Genomic DNA, 25743 nt, shown 5'->3' on the forward strand with positions numbered 1-25743 from the left:
AGGAAGGAGTCCTAAGGAGGCGTTTAGAGTTACTAACTCATCATTAATAAGAACAAACAAAATCTGTGATATTATCATTCTTTACAAATGTCGATAGTTTATAAAACATGGAAGGCTTCAGCAGGGACTTTACAAAACACGATTATCAAAGGTAGTTTGTGAAGGCTTTGCTTCAAATGTACTTAAAAAGTATGTGCGTATTTGGTTGAATTGTTCAACTCCACGGACCACGCTCTCGACCAGGTCCCAGATCTCGCGGCGGCACGTGAACGCACCACGTGATCGAGCGTGTCAGTCTGAAGCTGCAGCGAAACGACGACAGCGCAGAGATGCCCGTTGATTTGAGCCAGTGGAGCGGACCTCTGTCCCTGAAGGAGGTCGAGGAGCAGCCGGCACAGTCCCTGACCATCAGATATGACTCCGTGGAGATCGACGAGCTCGGCAAAGTGCTCACTCCAACACAGGTTAGTCCGCTCAGTCCCGCTGGCCGGCCACGCGTCGCTGCTGGGTTCACCTTAAACACGCATGATACGGGACGGGACGGTAACACCGGACTAACGCTGGTGGATTACTTTGGCGTCAGTGTGTTGACCAACATGCGAGCAATGAATCGGGTTACGTAATGGCCGCAGCCTTGTCTGCAGCTGGACTGGAAGGCGAACAGCGCCCCCTGGTGGGCGCCGGCCGCCACAGCTGCAGCATCCTTCTCCGCTCAAAGTTGACGCGCTCGTTTGAATCGCTTCTCCAGGTGCAGAATCGACCCTCCTGCATCGAGTGGGCGGGATGTGACCCCGGTAAACTGTACACGTTGGCCCTGACCGACCCTGACGCTCCCAGCAGGAAAGACCCCAAGTTCAGGTGGGAAGAGACGCTGTGTGACTCCTGTGTGTTTTGGTGCTGTTGAATCATTGGTTGTTGTTGAAAAGCTCATAATATGCAGAATTAAATAACACACCTTATGAAGAAGAAGAGACATTTGGGCTAACGGCAGTGAACTTAGGAACACATAGATGCACGTTACATTTCTGGTTTTTGTTTTTTTTCTATAGGCTTTGTAAACAAAAAAGTGATTTCAATATAAACTTTAATATCCAAAGCTTTCTACTGACATGTACAAATAAATCACTGACGATGACAGGTAGACGTAGTCTAAATAAATGTTGTACTATGGAGGTGCTAATTCTGCACAACAGATTGATGCCAGTCAAACCTCAAATGGGGGGAAACTGATGGAAACATGACGTTTCTGTTAGTTTGATCTGGTTAGAAATAATGCTAATGAGTCGACGAAATAAATGCAGTCAGCTGAAATGATCGCGTTCGGCCGATGATGTAATATTTGTGACGGGCCTACATGTGCATTGCTATATTTGTGTGCATGAAAACAAAGATGGCTTCTCCTGCTCCAGATTTTGCATCGTTTTGAATTCATGGTGGTTTAAACAAATTCCCGTTTTTCTGAAGGGAGTGGCACCACTTTCTGGTGGTCAACATGAAAGGGAATGACGTGTCCTCTGGCTGCGTCATGTCCGACTACGTGGGCTCCGGTCCGCCCAAAGGCACAGGTGAGACAATGAGGGTAGAGACAGAAAGTCCAGGGACAAAGACGGTTTCTGTAACACTTGGACTTAATGTTTTAGCAACTTATCATTAGATTGGTGTGCAATGTTCAGGGTTAAATTCAACTGAATTCCTGTTTTAAGTTGGACACTGAACTGAAGGTGAATTGGTGCAGACTTTCCTTTGTGAAATGAGTTGTGTTAAAACTATGCCGGTGTGGTACGTCTGCAGCCTTCGCCGCTCCGACCTGATTTTCTCCGAGGTTTAACGAGTGTTCGTCCCCCCCGCAGGTCTCCACCGCTACGTGTGGCTGGTGTACGAGCAGCCGGGCAGCGTCTCCTGCTGCGAGACCGTCCTCACCAACCGCTGCGGAGACAACCGCGGCAAGTTCAAGATCCAGAGCTTCCGGCAGAAATACAACCTGGGAGCTCCGGTGGCGGGAACCTGCTACCAGGCGGAGTGGGACGACTACGTCCCCAAACTGTACGAGCAGCTGGCTGGAAAATAAAAAGAAAAGAGACTCCTCCGCTGCTGGTCTGGAGGAAATTCCCTTTCTTGCCAAGAAGCATGAAACCCCAACAGGGACAAAAGCAGTTTGTGTGCCGCTGAAAAGTACTTTGTTTCCCTCTGTTGCCTTCCCGTGAAGTGAGAAAGATAACATGACGTCACCTGTACTCATAATGCAATAAATCTCTCAAACACTGAAATGGTTGTGTTCTTTGTAGAAATGTCTAAAAGATCGCCCCACTGTGTCGGATGCTCCTTAACAACACATTATTAATCATTTTATAAAATATTATCAGGGCCAGCTTTTCAGTTGTGGAGGAGGGGCCGATCTAACTGCTCATTTGCGGAACATAAAGCAGTAAGATCGCTGCGGTCAGGAGGAATTATAATACCAGTTATTTTTTTTTATATCCAGCAGACCTTCAGTCAACTTTCTTTTTGCTGACAAGTGGGTTTTCATTTTCTCAAACTGGCCTCTGTTTGCTTCGGCCGGTTCTCGCATTTGAGACGAGGATCTGTCATACGGAGCAGCAGCCCGACAGAGTGACTTCACCCTACTCCTACAATACGACAACAATAGTTCCAACTGGACCATGAACAGCTTCAGGTGGAATATTTAAAGGTCCCATATTGTAAACATTCAAATTCCCACTATCCAACCCACTGCGTTGAACTCAGAAGAGATTCAGCCAATCAGAAGAGAGGGTGATTAAAATCAATGTGCCTTAAAGAAACAGAAACCAAACAGTCTGTTTTAGAGAGGAGACTTAATACGGTGTTGAGATCTTTTGTGGCGTTTAAGACCACAAAAATATCTTCTGGAAATCAAATAAAACTGAAAAAAGTATCAAATATAGGACCTTTAAAACAAAGCTCAGCTGAGGACTTGACATGTTCGCAGCGCTGAGGTTAGAGACCGCCGAACTTCTTAACCAATGTAAATCTAAAGCTTAACATACTGTATTTTTCGGTTTGTTTTATTTTACACAGTGAATATGATGATTTTGATTGGACATATATAACAACACATCCTTAGCTTGTGTGATGAGCACTTTATTTACAAATATAATTAAAAGCTCTGACAGATTCATGCTTTCTTTTAACCTGGAAAAAAATTAAAGTGCATGCAATAATAAAGCATCATACTGGTCTGGTTTTATAAGAAAATACACAGCTCGAGAGTTGTGTAAAGCAAATGAAAAAAAAAAAAAAAAAAAAAAAAAAAAAAATCTAAATGAAAATCCCATTGATAGATGACAGGACCTCAAATACTATCCGAGGAGGGGGGAGAAAAGAAAAAGAAAAGAAAAAGCGCCTTTAAAAATTTATTTTCTGATTTGAATGACAGTTAAAATACGATACGAAAATAAGTAAAAGCTCTCCATAAATCCTTCTATACACAAAGTACAAGTTCCCCTGCCCTCCCCATGAAGCCCTTTGTGCTAGCTGGGAGTTCACGTGTCACATGTATTATTTTTCACATTGGCTGCCAGTGCAGAGAAATCAGTACGATACACATGTGGAGTACCATGATTCACCCCCTCCAGTAATCAAATTCACCCGCAGGAATCACATTGAGTATCAGCGTACCTGTATGTACATTGTGAGATTTTTCCCTCAAAGTATCAAATTTGTCCTAAAAATGTCCTGATGAATAAATACCAAAAAGACCGACGGCTGCAGAGGGATCTGTTGTTTGATTTATCGCTTTGAGAGATTTGTTTTTGCACTTCTTGAGACCCCCAAAAAACCAAAGTAAGAAAAAGCCTAATCACCTCTGGAAATGCATGATCGTGGAACAATCTCTGCCCTCATTTTTCTCTCCCTCCTTCTCTCGACTTCCACTTTTAGTCACACCAAAAGTGTCATCATTGCACAAGAAACGAGAAACACGGTGACTATGTTATCATTATTCTTACAAAAAAACATGACAACTACAGGAAGTTATCCAGCATTTTTTTTTTTTTTTTTTTTCGTCATCTTGTGACACCACGAGAGGCGAGGAGGGGGGAGGAAGTTTAGGTGGGTTTGGGGCACTCAAACCTGCCATCGACCTCCTGACATGCCCAGGAAACACACTGGAGCTCAATCTGGAGCTCTTGTTGTTGTTTTTTTTCCTGTTTTTTTTGTTTGTTTTTAATGCGTCCGTGTGTTGGAGTTGAGGGCGACAGCGGCAGCAGCAGTGAACACCTGCACCGTCGGGTCAGGTCGGGTCGGGTCGGGTCGGGTCGGGTCAGGTCAGAGGAGAGGAGAGGTGTTCTGAGGCAGACGGACGCCCGGGGACAACGAGAGACGGCGGCGGCGGCAGCAGCGGTGGCGGTCCCTCATCTGTAGTCGTCCTTGGGAAAGTCCAGGGTGCCCAGGTTGCCGAAGCCCAGACGCAGGCTCTCCATGTCGAAAGTGTCGATCTCCCGCTCCTGGCGCTCCAGCAGGTGTTTGATCCGGTCGGTTCGCTCCTTCTGAAGGGAAACCAGCTCCTCTTCAATCTGCAGGAGACACGGAGCAACGAGGAGCATTCAGTGTTTGACGCCTGTAGTTTAGTTCTCTTGAACTAAACGTTGGTTGTTTTTGTAGTTGGTTTTTTTTAAAGGTAAATTAATGCAGGTTGAGACATGTTTAGATTTTTTTTTTTATAAAACCCAAAACAGCTTCAAATACATTACCTGAATGTTGACGTTTGCTGAGTGTGCAAAACCATAACTTAATTCTAAAAACAGAAATGGGTTTCATTATCAAAACTATCCGTGTAATTTCATGTTTTGTTCAAATATCCCATGAAAACATGGTGTGCAGGAGGTCTATCACACTTTGACTTGTGAAAGCAGAAAGAGCACGAGACCCGATACATCTTATGTTTCTCCTCCAATTAAAGGTCCCGTATTTTACACTTTTCCTTTGTAGTCGCAGTTTTGATATAAATGAGAAGAAATATGTGGTTTTAAGTAACAAAATCATCTAAATATAGTTTTACATCTCCTGTCTTAATAACCTCCCTGGGGCTGTTTTGTGTCTTTAAGGTGCATTGATATCGATCGCCCTCTCCTCTGATTGGCCGACTCTCTTCTAAGTGACGCAGGTTTACTTCGGTCCTGTAGCTCGTTAGCTTCGTGACAGAAGGACCAATCGGTGTTTTCTTCCACATGCGAGGTTGGACAGTGGGCGGGGCTGAGACCGGACATATGACATTACCGTTAGTTTGTGACATCACAAACTCACGTAAGTCCAGGCAGCTCATCTAAATGACACAGTTGCTGAATAGAGGCTGCGTGTTTCTCGGTGTACGGAGCATTTTGATACTTTCACCGGGTATACGCAGCACCGTGACCTGCTTATCAAATCTACATCTTTACAATATGGGACCTTTAAATATCCCAGTAAGACCAGATCTACCACATCAGCCTTTATCATGAATCGATATCTTTTGATTTGAGAGAAGTTTTCCCGAAGCTGTGAGGCAGGGCAGGTGTAGGAACACGTAAAAGACCAACACCCCTGCGGCTACGATCTAAAACCTGTCCAAGTTTTATGCAAGCACGAACTAGCAGAGGATTGCAAAAGTATTATATCTTTTACCATCATCTTAATCTGGGGAGAGAAGTTTACTGGGTTTTATGTGACATCACCAAATACATCCTTCTTTACTTTTAAGGGCCTTAAATTCCTGGTCAGGGATCGTTAATATCACCTGTAGTTAATAAACCTTAAATTGTTCTTGTGCATTAGCAAGCTGGTTGTCATTTGTTCTCAGAAAACCAACGCTGCTTTGTTCAATATAATGATAATAAAGACTCAACCAAGAAGCCCAACTTTTCTTCAGGTTTTTACGTGTGCAGGAGCCGATCAAACAAAGATGTGCTGTCCCAACAAAACTAAAAGGAATGTGATGGAGCTGTCAATCAACGCCTACATACGCCTGGGAGGAATCTAACCAAGCAAGTCAGAGTACGTGCGGCTGTTCATCATTATGTGGGTAGTATGTTGGTAAAAAACATGATCTGAGGGTGGATTATTTAAAAACAGGAGAAACAACTGACATCATAATGCAGTTGAACACACCACGGTACAAACTGCAGCCTGAAAACGTACAATAGGGCAGTCGTACAGGATAGAAAACATTACTGCAGCTGTTTCATATCCTCAGTAAATACCATTAATGACGTGCCGTACGATGTTAAACGCAGACTTCGATGTGCATCGTTTAAGTGTGTGAAGTTGTGTTGGAGTTCCACCAGCTGGATCGTTCAGCCGAACACACACATCCACAGGTGCAGACAAAGCCCCGCGTGGCGCAGTACGGCAATCTGGCCCACTACTGAGCATGCACAGAAAACTCCAGACTCTGACCATGAACAGAACCGGAGGACAATAGTGCTTCGAAAAACCATGACATCATCCCGGCCCCGGTGTGCAGATCCGAATGCAGCCAGGAGATGGCAACACACCATCACAGCTCGCGCAGGCTCCACTGGACCCGGCAGAACTGGATCAGGGCGGCATTTCAAGGGTCTCTTCCTTTGTTGTCGGAGTGCTGTCTACTAGACTGTAGCGATGACGTCGGTCACTTTGGAAGGAGGCGGACTGGGCCGTCCTCATCTTATCACATGTCGTTGGTATACATGGCAGGCTGGCTGAATAGTCCCACTGAAGGTGACAGATGTCTCCATCAGGAGTATCTTGCAGCCACGTTACGGGACAAAGATTGATACAACTGTCAAATTAAAGTGAAATTATAACAAAGCCAAACAACAGCTGCGTTTGACAGAATTAATACTGATGTTGTAACTGATGATGATAAAAGCAAAAACAAGCTAGAAAAAGAAAAAAAGAAGAAGCTGAACTGTGTTAACTGTGATATTAAAAAGAGACGATGACCAAACTGTCGGAGGAGGACGTGATTGTCGTCTGGACATTTCAGCCCGGTGAGAGGAGTGTGTTTGAAGGGGGTGGGGTTGGGGGGGTGGGGGGCTGTGTAGAAGGCCTGCCGCGGGCATCACCACCTGCGGTGCGGGAAAAATCTGTGTGTGTGTGTGTGTCTGTGTGAACCTGCGAATGTCTTGTCTGGGTCGCCGTTCATTTCCGCGCCACCCGCTGACATGGATGCAAAATGTGCATTCGGGACAGTTTGCTTGAGCATCGATGCGGACCGGTCGGATTTAAACACAAAGTGCCGCTCCGGAGGGTTTCTCTACTTCACGTATCGTTAAAAACTCCTGGTGGAGCCGGATGGTGGAGAAGATGTTTTGTTCCTCCTTTCTATAAAAAGATGGCGTCACTATGTTGGTCACTACTTTGTGCATTTTATGAAGTCTTCAGTGATCTGTGGCCCTAAAATTACAGAAATGGTTCAGTACGCTTCAGACAAAGTGTTTGTAGGAAGTTTCGTGTCAACACACCGAAAGGCAAAAAATCTCTGTAGGTGTCTAAAATGAGCACATTTGAATCTTGAATCTTACAAACGGGGAAAACACAACGCACATGTTCCGACAGTCTTTTTCCTCAACGTGTTGCAAAACATTTGAACGGCGGCGGCCTCTAACTCACTCGTGCACCGTACAGACAGACGGGGCAGCTAACGATTCTGTTTGCGTCGCTTCTTGTCTCCGTAGGACGTGTTGTCCTATAAATTCTTGTCGAATTTCTTTTCTCAAACACATTAAATGAGTTTTGTTTGAAATAAAAGATAACAATTGAACCGGGCGGTTGGAGAAGTGGACGCGTCTCCCAGCAAACAGGCGACGTGAGGGAGACGTTCGGATCACGTCGGTGTGACTTCTGTACATCTGGTGGACGTCCAACACCAGTTCAATATCTGAACATCTGAGTCCGACCCCGTTCGGACACCCAAGACGGGTTCAATATATTCTGGCTGCTCAGAGGACGTTAACTGACGTCTGCTGGACGAGTCTGTTCTCACTGGGCCTCCTTTAGTTGTTTTAAGTTTATTACCAGAAGATAATTCGTTTTTATACCCGAGAGGGAAGAAATGTTTTTTTTTTTTTTACTTTTAAGAAGGAACGTGTCTTTGATTATTTGGGGAAGTCATTCCTTCTTTTGCTGACAGTCAGAAACGCGTCCTCCGTGTGTTTTTAACTCGACCCCACGGACCCGCAGTGGATTGAAATGAATGAAAAGTGTGTCGTACAGAGCCGACCGAACGCGTGTCTCCTTTATAAAACACTCAGAGTGTTTCCTTCACTGCACCTTTTGTTCCAGGTGAGCCCGGCGCAGCGACACCTTCTGCTCCAGCTTCTGCTGCTCGCGCTCGTGCTGCGCCTCGGTCTGCATCTTGATCTTGCTCTGGTAGGCATTGAGCAGCTCCATCTCCTGCTGCAGCTGCTGCCTCAGGGCCTGGCACTCGGCTTCCTGGGCCTCGTCCAGACGCAGCTGACACAGCCGACCATGGACCGCGACGGGGGAGAGGGGAGGTTATAAAGAGATGGAGAGGAGGAGGGTGGGGAGAGGGGGGGGGGGTACATGGACAAGAAACACAGAGAGAGGGAGGGAGGGAGAGAGAGAGGGAGAGAGAGAGGAGAAAGAGGCATCAGAGACAGAGAGGAGGGGACGAAGGGCAACGGGGACAGACAGGACAGTGGAGCGGGAGGTGGGAGGGCATGAGGGGAGATAGTGAGGGTGAGATGAAGTGGGGAAGGTGGACCAGAGAGATATACGACAAAGACAGACAAGGAGGAGAAACATACAAAAGTATAAGCAACAGGTGTCTCATTCAGAAAAAAGAAAAAAAATTCTTATCGTCGATTCGGCATTTATTGGAACAGTAAGTTGAAAAAGACGAGAGAAAAAAAAGCAGCGTGACTGTCTCCCCACTCACCGCCTGCGAGGCCATCATCTCGTTGATGCTCTGCTCGTATTGCTCGGCCAGGATGGCCAGCTTGCGTGTCTGCTCATCCTTCAGGGCCTTGAGCACCGTCTTGTGCTCGGCCTTGGGCGTCACCTCCATCTGGTGGTGGCGCAGCGCCTTGTACTGCTTGGTCTGCACTTTGCATGTGTCCTGGAACTGCTTCTTGATCTGCAGCTCCAGAGCCTGGAGGACGGAGACGGGAGGACAGAGACGGCGGAGAGGAGGAGCAGATGAACGGTTTTAAAACTGGCCGGCTTAAAATGAGGAGAGATTTCTGCTGCTAAAGGTTAAAGGTCAAACACAGCCACAGGCGGAAATCACAGTTCCCGTCGCTGTTAACCGAAAAAGCGAATTCAAATCAAATGAAATTCACGATTTGTGTGTTCTTCCACCATTTTTCCAAATGAATCCGTTACATTCATGTTGCATCACTCTTTTATGTTGCTCATTGCTTGCGCCATCTTAGAGGTGGATCCCAGTTGTCTTTTCAAAGACAGCTGAATTTAATATTTTTTCAAATGGTGGGAAACACAAGCAGTTTCTTTCTGCATTTCAAGCACCTGTATCCGTCCGGCTGCAGCCGAAACATCGATAAAGTCCTGCTTGGAAAACGTTACCACCGTCTCTGTGCTGACTCACTTTGAGGTTCTTGGGCTGCTGCCGGAGCTCCAGCACGTGCTTCCGATGGAGTTCGCGCTCGCGTCTGTTGTTGTACTCGATCTGGTTCTCCAGCTCGGTCTGGTGCTGCAGGCGGATCAGGTCCATCCGCAGCTTCTGCAGCGTCTTCAGCTGCCTCTGCTCCAGCTCCTGCGTGGACTCGTCGTGGCGGATCAGCATGGCGTGCTCCATCTCCTTCTGGGTCTTCTTCTTGTTCAGCTCCTGGGTGAACCAACGGGAGAGGTGGAGGAGGGAAAGGTGACATTCACAGTTTCATTTGGACAAATCCAATTTCCTGTTTGCAAGCTTACAGCGTTTCCAGTCACTATCATCATCTGGAAAATCAATAACCGTCCTACAATAAATCATTTCCATTCACTTCCATTCAAACACTTCCCGAGTTTGATGAATTTGTCCACAGAGAGCCTTTCGATTTTTAAGACTTCCTCCAGATTTACACTTCAGATTTTCAGATTATGACATTGTTGGCTTGCTAAACTCTGTAATAATCTTCTTATCGTTAAGAAGTAAAAAACATAAACACAATGGGTGTAATTATTTGAGACACGCTGCTGTTCACAAGGAATTATTTTTCCCACCAACATCTCCAGAAATAAACCCAACAAACAGGGATTTCACTGACGATTACGGGTTCAAACTCTCTAACTGGACACGTTTGGTGAAGTGACCCCCGAGTTGGACATTTCACAACGAACTGAACTATCAAATCCATTTTTGATGTACGTCCTCGCGCACCTCTCGGATCTGCTCCTGCTCCAAGTCGTGCCTCTTGATCATGACTTTGCGCTTGAAGGCGCGGCAGTTCCTGTCGTAGAAGACCCTCTGCTGGGCCAGCAGGTGGGCCTCCTCCTCGGCCTGGGAATGCTGCATGTTCTCCTTGTGCTTAGACAGACGCTCCTGCTTCTCCTTCTTGGGTGTGCTGTGGTCCTCGTTCATCTCCTGAGGAGAGGACGGAGGAGACAGAGGACAAGTCAGAGTGGGCCAATTATCGGCTAATATTATATAAGACAACTGGTAAATTTGGGACAATCCATTATGGACAGTATGTAATGAGCTGAAGAGTTTGGGATAAATGAGAAATAAAGGTGGTGTAAGCAACCAGTTTTTATAGTGTTTATAGTGAGATCATTCGGCAAACTCCGGTTGACCTTTAATTTTGAACTACAGCTGACTTCTACAGCCACAGGAAGGTTAATAAAAAAGAGAAATCAAATTCAGCCCCATCGCTCCATTTCTCAGTACGACTTCTCTTTCTCTTTCATGGGCTTTGAGGTAATCTACAACTCGCGTTAATGCACTGAACACATGAGCCTGATCCCTGCTCTCTGCGGTGTCTAATGCCGTTATAGCCCTCAGTTGGTGGGAAATATCTCTCCCTGCCAGCGATGCTTTCTTTTAACTGCGCTGACCTAATTTTGGTCACTTATCTTGTAACTGAAAAACACAGCGTGTGCATCACTCCCAGCCCACAGGAGCTTTCTCTGGACTCTTTCAAGGTTGTGGGGGCACACAAATGCTCCAGTGTGCGTATGGATTTAATGTGTGTTTATACATGTGTAGGAACATAGTAAGTAGGCTGAGTGACTCAACACGACTTCTCTGGAGGTTCTGAATGTTGCATGTATGTGTAGGAGTGCTGATTCAACAGTAAACAGCACACCGGACCGCGTGTCACACACGACGGAGGCGCGCACAAAGGAAACCGGCGAATGGTGCACACCTCCTTAATCTTCTCCTTGCAGAGTTTGTACTGCTTCTTTTGATTGTCCAGAAACGTGGTCAGCTCCTTCTTCTGCTGCGCCACGATCTGCTGCTGGAACTTCTTCTCATCCGCCTGCGCCGTCTTCATCTGGAGGACACGGGAGACAGGAGGAAGACGGCGGTGAGAGGGTCAGGATTACCCCCGATGTTCTGTAAAGACTCGCCCACGCTCCGCTTCTCATCCTAATGTTTTTACCCCAACCCTCACATGTCACTCCTCATGCATATAGCCAACCAACGAAGGCGACACTTATCGGCCAATCAGAGGCATCAATCAGCCCGATCAGGGCGGCTCTACGTGGAAAGCAGGTGGGAAAGTAAACTAATGCAGACTAGGTGATCAGCACTGAAATGTGGTGCCTTGATAATCCATTTCTCATTCCTGTCAGTTTCAAGCAAAAGTATGAAACATTCTCTGGACTTTTTCTTTGTTTTACATCATTGTAAACTGAATACATTTCAGTTTCAGACTGCAGATCAGAGAAAGCGAGAAATAAAAAGACGTTACTTTGGTCTCATCAAATCTCTAACAGGCATATTTCACAAATTGGAGGAAGATGTTAAATTCCAACATGAGCAGGTTTAGATTCGGGACTGTACTGCCTGGTTAGATGTCCAACTTTGGACAAAAGCAAACAAAACAATTTCAGTTTTAAATGCAAAAAAAAATAAAATCAACTTTCAGACAGGAAAGTATGCAGCTTTTTTACAGGGAGAGTAAATAAGCAAATCCAGTATCTGTTGAGTGACATGTCGCCTACGTGTGACAGTGTGTTTATGTAGCTGTTAAGGCGTACATGCTTGTCTATATGAACAGATACACTATCTTCCCCGGCTGCTCCAGCACACTGTGTGCTAATCACCGAGATATGCAGCTTGTTTTTCAGAGCGTGACACACCGTGACCCCTTTCTGCCCTTGTGTTTCACGGTGTGCATCATTGGGTAGCAGCAGGGTGTAAAGTTTTAACAGAGTTTGACTGTGCGCTCAATGTAAAACTGAGGTTGGAGCATCGCGGTTCGAAAACAGTGACATTTTTCAAATAAGTTCCACAAGCAGCTATAGAGTTATAATAACTTCAATATCATGTCCTCCCCTGTTTTTCCAGCGCAGAACTCGTCCCTCGGCCAACTGCCGCTTTACACATGTCGGCCTGAGACATCATCTGTGAAAGAACTTAGGAGTTGCTGTGCTTGTGCCTCCACTCGTGTGCCATAACCCCACCACCCCTCACAAATCCCACCTCTTTCTCGGTGTGCACGGCATGGCGCTTCGCCAGCTTCTCCAGCTCGATGTAGGCGTTGTTGGCCTGCGTCTCCACCTCCTTCTGCAGCTTGAGCCGGTGCTCGTCCATCTCGGCCTTTAGCTTGTTCTCCAGGGCGATCAGCTGCTTCTGGTGCTGCCGCCGCATGCGCTTGTAGCCCGACATCTGCTCCCGCAGCTCGCTCTCCTGCTCATGCTCGTGGATCTGTTTGGTCACCTGCGGAGAAACGAGAATTCGGAGATGTGAGCGCTGAGATTTCAGATTTTTTTATCAGACCACAAAACCAAATTATTTCACACAGACACACTGCACAGCGCAAACAACGAAGCTTAACATGTCACCTGTTTTTTGTAAACATTGATAGACCTTGATTTTGTTTTCGTATCAGAACTGAAATACTGTAAATCTGTACAATTCACCCGCAGCAATCAGCAACACTTGTCGATTTTACAGAAGCAACAAAGAAGCTTCGACATGTGACGGGAAATCTAAACGTTCGAAAAGAAATGCTGTGAAGTCCACCGAGAGAGCCCAACAAAAGCTCTTTCATCTGACCGTCGCACATACATCGCACAGCTACAGCATCCAACAGACAACCACAAAGCATCTCATATGTGAAGAAAAACGTTCTACAAACAGTATTAACCAGCAGCTACATAACTAAACTCAATCGGAGATAAGTACCACCTGCATGTCGTAACACTTCCTCTAACCCTTTTTGTTTTCCAAACCGAAACCTACGTCTGAACCACCAACCTTAGGACAGAACGGGTTCTCCACATCTTGGCGGGACTCGCTCCGCATCTTCTCATAACTGCCACCTGAACTCCTCAGGCCAAACATGATGGCGACTTTAGCCAAGTGCACCAGCATCCAGGAACCTTGAGCAGCATCCTCTGCCCGACAGAACCCTGCCTGAGCTCCGATGCCACCCCGAGGCTCCCCCCACTCTTTACTGGACTCTTAAACCCCCCCCCCCTCCTTGGTTCGCGCCCCGGGCACGCAGCGGCCGAGGCAGACGTGTGAACTGTGAATGAGGCAGGCCGACTCCGCGGGCCAACAAGAGCACAGAGCGGCTCTTTAGTCGGGCTAACGCTAAGCGGCGGACAGCAGGTGGGTCACATGAATACCTCATTTAGAAAGAGTGAGAGAAGTTGGAGAGGGAGGGGGGGAGGGGGGGTAGAGAGGAGCAGGCCGAGAGATGAGGGGAGGGAGGGTGATCGCAAAGGAGAAACAGCAGATGGAGGGTGACTGGGAGAGAGTTAAACTGGAAAAAAAAAACCCAGAAATAATGAGAAGTAAAATAAGAGCATCGAGAGGGGAAAAAGGAGTGTGGGGGTGGGGGTGGGGGGGTGGAGGGGCTGAGCTCCCCCCTCCTCCTTAATCTGCGCTGAATCAATACCCCTACTGTAATAGAGCCTCCCAATCCCAGTCACTTGCTTCTCTGCCACCTTGCATGCTGCCACAAAGGGCCAAGTCACGTCATGTGACGGCCTCTTTCACACACGGCTCTGGGACTGGAAAGGAGATCATATTCAGGGCTGGGTGGGGGATGGAGGATGGAGGATGGGGGGTGTGTGTGTGTGGGGGGGCTGATGCAGGCTAAAGGTGACGATTCCAGTGAGATCAGTGGGAACGCAGCGGCTCAACTGGATTCAGTTTGCTTATTTTGCACTTCAAGGTCGTCAAGACATTTAATGTACTGAAAGGATTTGTTGAATAGAAAAAAATGTTGTGCTGGTAAAGAGTCTCAGAAGGAACATAAGAAAGGGTCAAACTATGTGTGCTCCTTGTAGGTAAGATGCTAAAAGATCTTACGTAATTAAAAATAAAGGGAATAGTTGAGCCACTTCCTTAATTTTGACAACGATTTGAATAAAACGCCTTCACTCTGCAGAACTTTGAAAATATGTTTGGCCAGGAGAAGAAAACAAGAGACAAATAGGAAGAACTCAACGATACAAGTGAACCATTCTTATATTCATAGTGATTTGACTTTTTATTGCATGTTTTTTTTTTTGTAATTCTGAAATGGCTCGTCGTCAGATACGACATGAAAGAAGACATGTCTGTACTTTGAATGTTGCTTCGTATGTAAAGTAACATATGGTGAAGGCATCTGGCTGAGAGCGAAGGCTTCCACAGACTCTTCTTTAGTGTCCCTGATTTTCCTGGAGATGCACAAACGTGGGCGCTCCGTGTTCTCATACGTCTCTTTAGGCCATAAAGTGGGACGCAAATACAAAATAGGTGCGTCTGCAAACTCTAACATTTACCTGTGAGATTGTTTTCGACTATATAACTACATGGGAGATACCAGTGAGGCGTATTGCTGTAAGAAATACGCTTTGACTTTCACCAGACTGATGAGGAAGGTGCATGTTTGGAAGCGTCTTACACGTGACTGTAATCCTCCGTGTTGAGACGAGACGAGCGATGTCGAGCCACCGACTTCATCTGACCTATAATAACCTCTGCGCTCCCGCTCACTCGCTACTTATGTCTCACATTCATTCTCCTTCTTTCTGCCGTTTCCCTCCCTCCTAATCCTTTTTCCTTTCCATACATCTCCCTGGATAATTTTACATCCTGCCCTCCTCTTTATTTTCCGCCTTTCACGTCCTCTCCTGCACGTCTTTCATTCGTCCGTCTCCTCCTTCCTCTTCTCTCCTCGCTCATGTTTACCGTTCGCTGTATCAGATCGGACTCGATGCTTCATGTCACTGAAGAGTGTGACGGGTCCGGTTTCTCCCCCCTCGTCCTTGGTTGCCAGTCCAGATTTCAATCAGCGCTGCTCTTTTGTCTCTATGTGTCCTTCTTATGTCCCTGCTATCTGCCGTCTGTGTCCTCCACCCCGTCTTTACCTTCTGTCACCGTGCTCTCTCCCATTCCTCCATCACCTTGATTTCAAACGACGAGTCCGTTTTACTCGACAACTTTGTCACTGAGGGATTTGCATACTTGAGGATACAACTTATTACTGGCGGCATATTTTTTCTCCCCTTTTTAATCCTCCCTTCTTGTTAATGTTCTCTCACTTTGCGCTGCTCTCCCTCTTCGTCTCTCTCCTGTCTCTCCATCACCCCTCACCATCTGGACCCCCCATTCTTCTTCTCTCTCTCGCTCTCTCCCTCTTTGTCTACCTGCTGATTCTAGTCTCAGCGAGTCGAGGCCAATCTGAGGACGTCTGCGCTCGGCAGAAAAGGATGATGTCATCTCTTTGGGCGCCGGCGGGCAGGAGCGGGTACTATCACACGACAGAGATGCTGTGGTCTCCGCGACGCTGCCTCTTTTCAAGACAGGCAGTGTGTGCCGCCTCAGCTGCCGACATCTGAAGTAGTTTACGTATTTGAACAGGAGTAGTTCAAACAACTGTTGTGATTCTTTAACAAAGAAATGACAGGAAACGCAATAGATGAGGAGGGAGGGGGAAGATTTGTTTTCTTTTTTGTTAAATTTATTTCAGTGGAGGATACAATTACCCGGCCTGTGTGCAAGAACAAATTCCTCTAAACCTCAGCCTACTTTTCCTGTAACTCTTGTTCTCTGATAACAGGAGTGAGGCGTCGTCCCTCGTTGTGTAACGTGAGGCGAGTTCATCATCGTCGCCGTACTCAAGCAGAACGTGTGTGCGGCTTTATGTCTTGCTGAGTGCCATAAATGGAGGAATGGTTAACTAGTGGTCTGAGATAACATGTTGCAATGCGATATTACGAGGTCAGTTATGATTAAGGTTGTCATGCAATTTTACTTGACAATTAATTGTCAGACATATATTTGCAATTATTATTTTATTTTTACCGCCATTTTATTGCTGCAAATATGACAAATTGTGGTATGCGTGCTGTTGTGTTTGGCTTTGTAGCTAAATCCATGACGTTAATTTCATTGAAATGTGATTTGTCGAAGATTAGAAGTAAAGAGCCTCCAGATAAACAGTTGGTGGCGCCAATTCTTCACTCAGCAGCAGAAGAAGAGGAAGACAAGATGACGTCATTAAACCAGCGTCAGTCAAACCTCAAATGTTGGAAAATAACACAGAATATGACATTTCTGTTCAGCTGCTATTTTTCAGACAAATGGAAATGATTCTTCTGATTATACAAACTAAATGTGGTCAGCTCAAGTAAGGCGAGTATGTATTAATTGTGACAGGTGTAGTCGTAAGTATGTTATCGTAACTAATAAGAAAAATACTATGTAATAAGCCATTTTTGGCTCGTTGATTTTTGTAAATTTCAATGAAAGGTTTCCAAATGAACAGAAAAAGCAGAAAGTACTTTATGTATTTGTCTAATTTTTCTTTTTTTTCTTTAAAATTGAAAAAGATTAAAGAAAAAAAAAATCACTCTTTATTCACAGCTTTAGTCATGAATTAAAAGTACTTTACCGATACATGTTTTACTGTGGAGATACTTAATCTGGAATTTGCGAGCTTCTGATTTTTCGGGAGACGACTTTACTTCACAGCGGCGTTTGTTGTTGTTTCCAACTCTGAAACTTTAACAGTGTGGAAATGTGATAACTCAGTTGGACTCATTTAAATCCCGGCGAAAAACATGAAGCCTCTAATAGCGGGTAAATACAGATGAAGGACAATGGTGGTCAACGAAAAAAATAACCACACACAAACCTTGAACTATCAGTGGTTCGTGTTCTGGTCACGGGCAGCATGAGGACACACTCTGGTTCTCTGATGTCTGGTTTAAGACCTGACAGCAGAAGGGACTCACAATTAAAACCAGTGGGTCATGGATCAGTAAACACACACACGCCCCAGCACGCGCTTACATGCGACGCCGCGACTACTTTCTAGTTACTGGAGCCGGTTTCCATGACAACAGACAGGGAGGGCGAGAGAAAGAGAGACATAGAAAGACAGAGAGAGAGAGAGCGTTCCACCGCCTTCACCTCACAATATTGAGTCAGATCTGAGAATGATGCATTATCAAATACAGGAGAGGAAGAAATGAAGGAGGGGGGGGAGGAGGTGTGATGTGATGTGAAGCGGAGTACAAGAGGAGAAAACAAAAGAAAAGGAGGTGAATGAAAGGAACGACAGCGGAGAAATGTGTGGCAGGGGCTGTGGAGCTGAGACAAAGATCAGGAAGGACGTAAAAGACCAGAACATGGACTGATGGGAAGAAAAAACAACACGACGGATCAAATTGGTGGGAAAGAGATTTGAGTTATGACCCGCTTTTACACAACGTGTTCAAACGCGGACCTCCATCTCATTTTTTTGCCGTTGACCCGCCGCATTCGCAGACAGATTTTAACACTGAAAAACAAACGAATTTCACTTCTGTGCCTTAATATGCTGCTGCAGTGTAAACATAACCCTCAGACAGATTTGGGTTTCTGCTATCAGGAGCCTTTCCACACTTTTGGCTTTCAAAGCAACCCAACATCCAAGGTGAATGCTCCACAAACGAATCCTAAAACTCTTCCAGCACATGAAAAACAGGTTTCATGGGATCTGGAAAAGAAAACAAGAGGAAAGATTGTGGTTTAATCTCACCAGTGAGGCTGACTTTATGGTGGCAAAGCGGCCCTGGTTCTTGTAGTTTTGGGCCTGGCTGCTCTTGTCAGAGGAGGCCGGCCTCAGCTCCGGCCGGTGGTCCCGGTGCATCCCATCTTCCCAGTTGTACAGATGGTCCTGCGTGAGGCACGAAAAGGAGAGAACGACCAAAGGTTATTAATTAAATCACAGTTATCGTCTTTGATAATACAAAATAACAGAAAAGTGAACAAAGTGTAAAAATGAAGGTGAAAATTGAGCTACGCCGAAGGACACGCGACAGATTTTAACTCACTCAAAACTGTGGCAGCATTTAAATTCTTCACCATCATTCTGTGACGTTTTAAATAACAAATCCCCCCCGCTGACTTCACTCACACCACATCTAAATTTCAAAAGGAATCTTAAGCATTTGCTAAAACTGTGTCAACTGGAACCTCGCAAAACATGATGAAACGTCAACACTCAAACCCCCCCCCCCCCCCATTAAAAAGTGACTGAACATTTTTTTCGGAGCTGTGGGACCAAAGAGTCGATTCATGTGAAGAGGGAACTTCATCAGCATCTGAAAACAATGCGTGTCTCTTTCAGTTGTTCTCAGCTCAGCCCTCCAACTTGAAACAGCACATTGGCTGTCTGCTCATGAAGTGACAACCACATTCATGCAGTCGAAACACAAAGAGCACATGAAGAAAGAGAATGACAGAGAAGTGACAGCCCTCTCTTCACACATTTTTAAGTCGAATGAGATCTTCTATGAGAATGTCAAGCATTGTGTTGATCTGTGTGTGTGTGTGTGTGTGTGTGTGTGTGTGTGTGTGTGTGTGTGTGTGTGTGTGTGTGTGCGCGCGTGTGTGTGTGTGCAGGATGACAGATGTGAGTGGGGAGTTTACGAGGAGTGTGTGCGCTGCTTGTTGACATGTGTACACAGCCACTGTTCTCAGTGTGAACGGTGTCAGTGATGAACTTGAAGCAATCTGCAAACATGGAGGACTGTGTCAATGGTTTCCATGGTTTCGGGGGGGGGGGGGGCACACACACACACACACACACACACACACACACACACACACACACACACACTTGAAAACAGTAAGCGCATCCAGAGGATGTGTGCACGGAGCCGTGTTTCCTTTCCATTTGTGAAGTGCACATTTGCTATCTCAGAAAGGAAGTGATTGTACTACTCACATCATGCTTGCTGCCTTTGTATGTATTATGAACTTACATTTCATGCATGGCATTCTGGGAAAAGTGTGCTACTCCAAGAGAACTATTAGATCAAATGATTCAATCAATTATTGGAAAAGTAGTCCTTCATCAGGGTTTAGCTCCACAGCAGAGCGAACATAGAGTTTAACATGGACGCAGCTGCCGTGACGTCACACAAAGGTTTCCTGAAGAGCAGTTTTGAAGCTTAGCTACTGTGTTCAAAATGGCGTACTTACGTACCAACACTCACTATTTTGAGAGCATCAGTGGGTTCACACTGTCGGGTATGGAAACATGCAGATTTTTGGGGCCTAATATCTAATTAATGATGGAATTATTTTCAGATGCACCAATAGAAAACTAATAAGAAAGAGAGACTTTAGCAAATGACAACATTATAACTTAGGGGAAAAAAATGTATTGATATGGAGCCGGAGCCTTTTTGGAGCCAACACCAAGCGGCCCTCCGTAGTACTGAAGTTTCAGGCACTTGCGTATTGGCCTTACTTTCCAAACCTGGTAGCTCTGTGTGCTTTTATATACAGTCTATGATTAATTTGCTTTTGGAGCGAGTGTATTTTTGGCACTTCAGCGCTGGCTTTATTTTCCAGACCTGGAGGTTGGAGCTGGGGCGACTTGTGCTGGCGCTCATCTATTTGTCTGTCTCTCTATTAGCATGACATCTCAAATCCCAACTGGGAATCAGTGGATTTTGGTGGCGAGATCAGCTTATTGTGATTGAACAACTGATTTGACTTTCGTGGTGAATTGGGACTTTAAACATGAGATACTTTTCTTTATTTTGCCACGATAAATCTTTAATATTGAAGTGTGGAAATCAATGACTCACACCGAGACATTTTTGTGAAAATAATTGTAAGATAGTCCACTTTAATAATGTTGATTAATCAAATTATGGCCAAATTAAAACACATCCAGATGAACTCATTTGGAAGATGAAAGGTTGTGTTGAATGATGGGGTACTTTTGCTCATTTCATCAGACAAGAGATTTTGGGAACCACTAAGAACTGCTCGCAGTAACTTCAAGTTTCCCGCTCTGGTTTGGTATCGTGTGATTCTGCTACCCAGCTCTTAATACCATCCCGTCTTCACCCCTGACCTTTACCTTCTTGGTGTGCGGGGAGGAGTCCAGGGTGCTGCTGTAGTCCTGGGGGTGCATCATGGTCATGTCGGAGCAGCTGTCATCCAGCACCTCCTGCATGCTGTTCACGCTGCTGCTCTGGCTACCGGTGCTGACCGAGGTGCTGGGGATGGAGTGGTTGCTGCCCAGGCTGTTCATCTTACAGCTAGCTGCCTCGCTGTCCTGCAAGCGCACAAATGAACATTCAAAAGTCATGCAGACAAAATAAACACACACAGAGTGCCATGTCCTCCACCAAATTATAAGCAGGCATCTCCAAATTGTAAATTAAAGGCGGGGGAAATAACTGATGCCCTCTAGATCGCATTAGAGTCAAAGTCGTGGTAAATTGCCTATTAACCTCTAATTGTTAAGCTGTGTGTGTGTGTGTCTGTGTGTGTTTGTATCATTCACCTGTGTCAGTTCTTATGTTAAGGGTCATTGGTTGGACTGAGTCTTGTCTTTAGATTTGAGTGTGTACATGATAGATAAAGTCAGTTCAGCACCAGCCTGGTTATATGAACGGGTGTTTAACCAATCTGTCCACTTGAATCCAGAGAAGGAGGTTTGGGACAGCAGGTTTCCTCAGTCAAGGTCTCAGTGGTGTCTTGTTGCAACGAGGTCTGGTGGCTGCTCTGAATTGCATCACGTGGTGTAGGATGACACTAGTGCTGCTGCGACCTGTTCATTTTACCTTGGGCCAGGCAGGTCAGCAGAGGGACATTTTATCTCAGCCTCAGCAGGAGAAAGACTCCTGTGTGTGGACTGCTGTGATCAGCTATTAACTGTACTTTATTAGAACGGAGTCAGTTCACAAGGACGCTTTGGACAAAAGGTCCGTGTCTGGTTTCTCCCTCTTTGGGACGTAACTGCCCTTTTTGGGTTTCTTTGACATCACTTCAGATCAAATATCCTGTCCCCCGTCTTTGTCTGAGATACTCTGCTGGACTGAAGACAGAGACAGAGATACATGTTGACTGGAGTAAAGAGGAAAAGTCCCTCACTGCTGAGAAACTCAAGTGCTAAATTACAGTAAGGAATGTAAACAGAATGTCTGTATGTCTGTATGTCTGTCTGTCTATCTGTCTATCTATCTGACATATTATTTTGGGAACCACCACAAACTGAGATGTGGTTTCCTGGAATTTAAGGATGTCAGTTTGCATTCTAGGAAGTGATGATGGAGATTTTTCAGTATTTTCTGATATTTCGGTGGCCAAACATTTCAACAGATCATGAAGGGCTCATTAGGCTGTGCTTGCCTGACCCTCTTCAGCTGACTATTATTCACCTGTGTCTCAACTATTATCTCAGCTGACTCTATTATTGTTTCTGCTATTGTTTCCTGTGATTATACAGTGAACACACTGAGGAGGGTTTTCTAAAAAACGTTCCCCAATGTGATTACAAATGGAGCTGAAAGTGATTTTATGCAAAACCCATAAACAAATAAAAAAATAACGACAGACTTCTCCTTGAGGTGAAAGTCAGAATTTAAATATTTGTTTCTTTCCCTCTCTCTCCCTCCTCCTCCTCCTCCTCCTGGTCTCTCTCCCTCTCCCTCTCCTCCTCCTCCTGGCTCTCTCCCATGGGCCCGTTGTGTTTCTCCTGGTACAGGATCTTTTTCATCTTGCGGTACTGCAGGTTGTCCAGCTCTCGCACTGCATCCTTGGTCCTCTGGATGAGGTCGAGGAGAATACGCGGCGAGCGTTCCCGACGCACAAAGTCATGCTGGACGAAGAAAAAGAGGGAGACCGTGAGTTCGTCAGTTTGTTTGGTCAGAAGTTACTTTGACATGAGGGAAGAAAAAACTGGATTTTGAAATGATATATTTTGGTTACATTTGAACTTTTTCCTTTATACCTTTCGATTTAAACATTTTGAATGTTTAATTTCAGATCAAGCTATTTTTTCCCCCCAAAATGGTTTAATAACAATTTGGAAATGGGCTATTTAAGTGTAATTTAAGTATAATTAAGTTTACTCCTTTATCTATTTTGTGTTTTAGACTTTGAACCTGGAAGTATTTGTTACAGACTACACGTTATGATTTAAATTGATTCTATCCATTAGGTAAAAGATTACTAGCAAACAAAAAACGTTTATTTGGGCAACAAGCAGTGTTGCAATGAAGTAGGACATTTAAATGATACAAGTTTATCTACTAATAACTACATGACTTTAAAGCTTGTAGGTGGCGCATTTATTTCTTTAAAGGTCTTGAATTGTTTTCCTGTTTTAGACTTTTGAACTTTATTGTCCTCATCTATCCTCATTCGTTGTATTTCAATGAGCACCACAACAGTGCCGATCACTAGAGGGCGCCTGTAGGTTGCTGAGCACATCCTGACAGTCCTTGCACTCCACATCCTCCAGTGAACTCATTACATGGGATCTGAGCAAGATTGTCCATAAAATTGATTTTCATAAACACTCTTAATCCTTTTCATTATCTGTAAATAATGTATTAAAATGTGCTTGTGTCGGCACCGAGTTAAAGACAACATCAGTTCAATCACATCAAGACACAAAAACAGCCACTGAGTTATATGCTGATAATTAATTGAGAGATTTTTACTCTTTGAATCTGAAGATCTTTAAACATGAACATGTCTGGGGGGAAAAAAATTATTTAAGAGAAGATTCATGATTCAATAAAAGTATCAGTGGGCCATAAAGTAAACAGGACCTAGTTTCTTAGTAAAAGAATCAAATTCCAAAAGCCAAGAAGTTAAATCCCTTAAAGATAAAAAAAAAAAAAAAAAAAATACACTAAAGGTCACAATTTGTTTATATAAACATGATTATTGAAGGATATTTTTCGACAATTTACTGATCTGTGAAATTCATGTAGGTCATATTTCTCCTGTAACGGACCAGTTTTAGTGGAAGGAACTTCTGTAATTTAATGGAGGTGTGATTTGGTGGAGGTTGGGCCATTATGCATTTATGTAATTAAACTTTGCATTACATAACCAGCAGGTCAGAGTGTGTGGGTAGGGCTGGTAGGGCCGGGGCGAGGATAGGAAGTTGAGTGGGTTTTTTTTTTCCCGGTTTTTTTCCATTTGACTGCATTGACATCTAGAAAAAAAATAAAACAAGTCCAAACAAAAAATGTAAGAGATTTTTCTCCCCAGCACCTCCACCCACTACACACATTCACACCTCCTCCTAGTCACTCTCATTCATAAAATATTGAGTGCTTAAATGGCTGAAATGTATGCAACCAAAGGGCACACGACTAAAATATATATATACCGTATGAAAAAAATGAGAGAAATGTATTTTTAAGTCTATTTTTAGCCCCCACTCTCACTCTGAACACCTTCCTCTCCATGTGACAGATGCTGGTGTAATGGGTTAGTCAGGACACTGGGGAATGACATCACACTCTGAAAATAGACATGAGATGATTTGTCCCGTTTTCTGACGGACTTACACCAGGACGTGGGCGGTTGGCCGCCTCCGAGCACTCAACCAGCGAGAACGTTTCTCCAGGATGCCTTCTCATTATGAGGTCAGTGTTACGAAGAGGTGACAGCGTTTCTACAGCACCTCCTGTCTCTGCCCAGTGTGTAGCCTCTTCTGCCAGAAGCACTGATCCACCGGAGGAGGTTTACTCTGTTAGGTGTCATCAATTTGTGATGTTAAATGCATTTTAGCAACATACTGTTATTAACTTTTCTCGCTTTAGTTCCTATGTTAGCAGTTACGGTCTCCAGAGAACGAGCATAACATGCCTGAAGTATTAAAGGAACACTACTACATTGTAGGAACATTTTAGTTTTTGCTTTTTTGCTAAGAGTTAGATGAGAATATTTCTACCACTCTTACATCTTTCTGCAAGAATGCTGATTAGTTTAGCTTAACATAAAGACAGGAAACCAGGAGAGACATCTCACCTGTCAAAATCGGCCTGTCAGTCCCTCTAAAACGTACTAATCACCATCTTACATTGCATCTTTTTTGTAGTTTCAAAGTGAAAAATATGTTTTGCACACGCTTTAAATATATTTAAACTTTGGAATAATGCAGGCTAGCAACGCAAAGCTAACCAGCTGCTAGCTACATATTAACCCTGCAGATAGCTTTAATATAGACTGATAAATGGACTGAAAATGTATCTCCAATAAACATTGATAACAAATGAATGATTACAGGTCATTTGTCAAGGAAAAATATCAAACATTCACTGGTTCCAGCTGCTAAAATGGGAGAATTTGCTACTACTCTGGTTCATACGGGTAAATATTGAATTATGTTCAGATTTTGGGCTGTTAGACAAAAAAAATAAATCCATTTGAACACATCCTGCTGGTCTGTGGGAGATCGTTGTTGTTAGCTAGTTAATTTATAGGATTAAAAAATAGACCCGGAGCCAAACAACACTCAGAGCTGTTTTTAACCGTTCAACAGAGTATTTTTTCTTAAACGATGGGTACTTATGGGAGAAGATCATTGAGTGGTTATTATTTCATTATTTATAGATTTAATAGTATTCTGAATGACAAGGCGAGAGAGCTTTTAACCTGAAGCCAGAACACTGATAGCTGAAGGCCCACAGATTAGTGACCTGATTTTCCCTTTAAAGAGCTTGGAGGGGTGTGTGTGTGTGTGTGTGTGTGTGTGTGTGTGTGTGTGTGTGTGTGTGTGTGTGTGTGTGTGTGTGTGTGTGTGTGTGTGTGTGTGTGTGTGTGTGTGTGAGCGCTGAAAGGAAAAGTGAATTTGTGTGTGTGCGCGTGTGTCTGAGATGAGAAAGTGGGGTATTAATCATAAACTAACACCCCCACCCCCCCAAGCCCCTCAATATAAAGCAGGCCCTTCGATACTGATCCAAAGTCTGTTTGGTACTTATCCCGCTTTAATGGGTTTTTTTCAGCCAGGATTTGGGTCAGGGGTGTTGGGAAGACTGACTTCCAGTCAAGACCTCGATCCCATCCAGACAACAGTCCAGAGCCCCTTATTTAACAGCTCCCCTCCTCCTCCCTGAAGTGAAGCAAGTGTGAAAAGTCCTGTTGATAATGACCACCACGGACATAAAACTCCACATGTGCCAAGAGAATTACCTGATGGTCACACGAACAAAAAGATGTACTCCTCAATCACAGGGAAACTGAATGAACACACGTGGATTATCACCATGGATGTTCATTGTGTTTCTGGGTTATATGTCAGTACGGGGTGTCAACCAGCAGGATGGCTAAAGACCGTCTGTCATGATGAAGATTTACTTGCAGCT

The 25743-nt window shown here is 44.7% G+C and overlaps 3 protein-coding genes across 4 annotated transcripts in view; 2 read left to right on the forward strand and 1 right to left on the reverse strand.

Moving 5' to 3' along the window:
* The first annotated feature begins 266 nt into the window (after positions 1–266).
* pebp1 (phosphatidylethanolamine binding protein 1) lies at positions 267–2267 on the forward strand. The gene is made up of 4 exons (XM_069716375.1): positions 267–464; positions 749–858; positions 1465–1565; positions 1851–2267. The coding sequence occupies exons 1-4, from the start codon at positions 330–332 to the stop codon at positions 2066–2068; spliced, it is 564 nt and encodes a 187-aa protein (XP_069572476.1). The 5' UTR covers positions 267–329; the 3' UTR covers positions 2069–2267.
* An 837-nt stretch (positions 2268–3104) lies between these two features.
* The window catches only part of taok3a (TAO kinase 3a), a 76311-nt gene continuing 53672 nt past the window's right edge, over positions 3105–25743 (reverse strand). The window contains exons 12-21 of one of the 2 annotated variants that reach the window (XM_069716358.1): positions 22054–22235; positions 20490–20676; positions 18150–18287; positions 12608–12844; positions 11325–11453; positions 10340–10543; positions 9566–9805; positions 8897–9109; positions 8269–8451; positions 3105–4553 (exon numbers count right to left, since the gene is read on the reverse strand). In XM_069716358.1, coding sequence (XP_069572459.1) covers positions 4392–4553; positions 8269–8451; positions 8897–9109; positions 9566–9805; positions 10340–10543; positions 11325–11453; positions 12608–12844; positions 18150–18287; positions 20490–20676; positions 22054–22235 — 1875 coding nt within the window. In that variant the 3' untranslated portion in view covers positions 3105–4391. Of the gene's footprint in view, positions 4554–8268; positions 8452–8896; positions 9110–9565; positions 9806–10339; positions 10544–11324; positions 11454–12607; positions 12845–13384; positions 13545–18149; positions 18288–20489; positions 20677–22053; positions 22236–25743 lie in introns of those variants that run through there. The other variant, XM_069716357.1, reaches the window with a different exon arrangement.
* Positions 17307–25743, forward strand: part of srrm4 (serine/arginine repetitive matrix 4) — a 259782-nt gene continuing 251345 nt past the window's right edge. Inside the window, exon 1 of the mRNA XM_069716356.1 lies at positions 17307–17316. The gene's annotated coding sequence lies outside the window, so the exon portion shown is untranslated. The remainder of the gene's footprint in view (positions 17317–25743) is intronic.

The sequence above is a fragment of the Brachyistius frenatus genome, unplaced genomic scaffold (assembly GCF_029030835.1).
Source record: "Brachyistius frenatus isolate BFR_SWC_R1_liver_20210118 unplaced genomic scaffold, ASM2903083v1 Contig_156, whole genome shotgun sequence".
NCBI lineage: Eukaryota > Metazoa > Chordata > Actinopteri > Embiotocidae > Brachyistius > Brachyistius frenatus.

Coding starts and splice junctions, on each gene's coding strand:
- pebp1 (XM_069716375.1), top strand. CDS start 330: ATGCCCGTTGATTTGAGCCAGTGGAGCGGACCTCTGTCCCTGAAGGAG. Junction 465..748: donor AAGTGCTCACTCCAACACAG/GTTAGTCCGCTC, acceptor TCGCTTCTCCAG/GTGCAGAATCGACCCTCCTG. Junction 859..1,464: donor AGGAAAGACCCCAAGTTCAG/GTGGGAAGAGAC, acceptor GTTTTTCTGAAG/GGAGTGGCACCACTTTCTGG.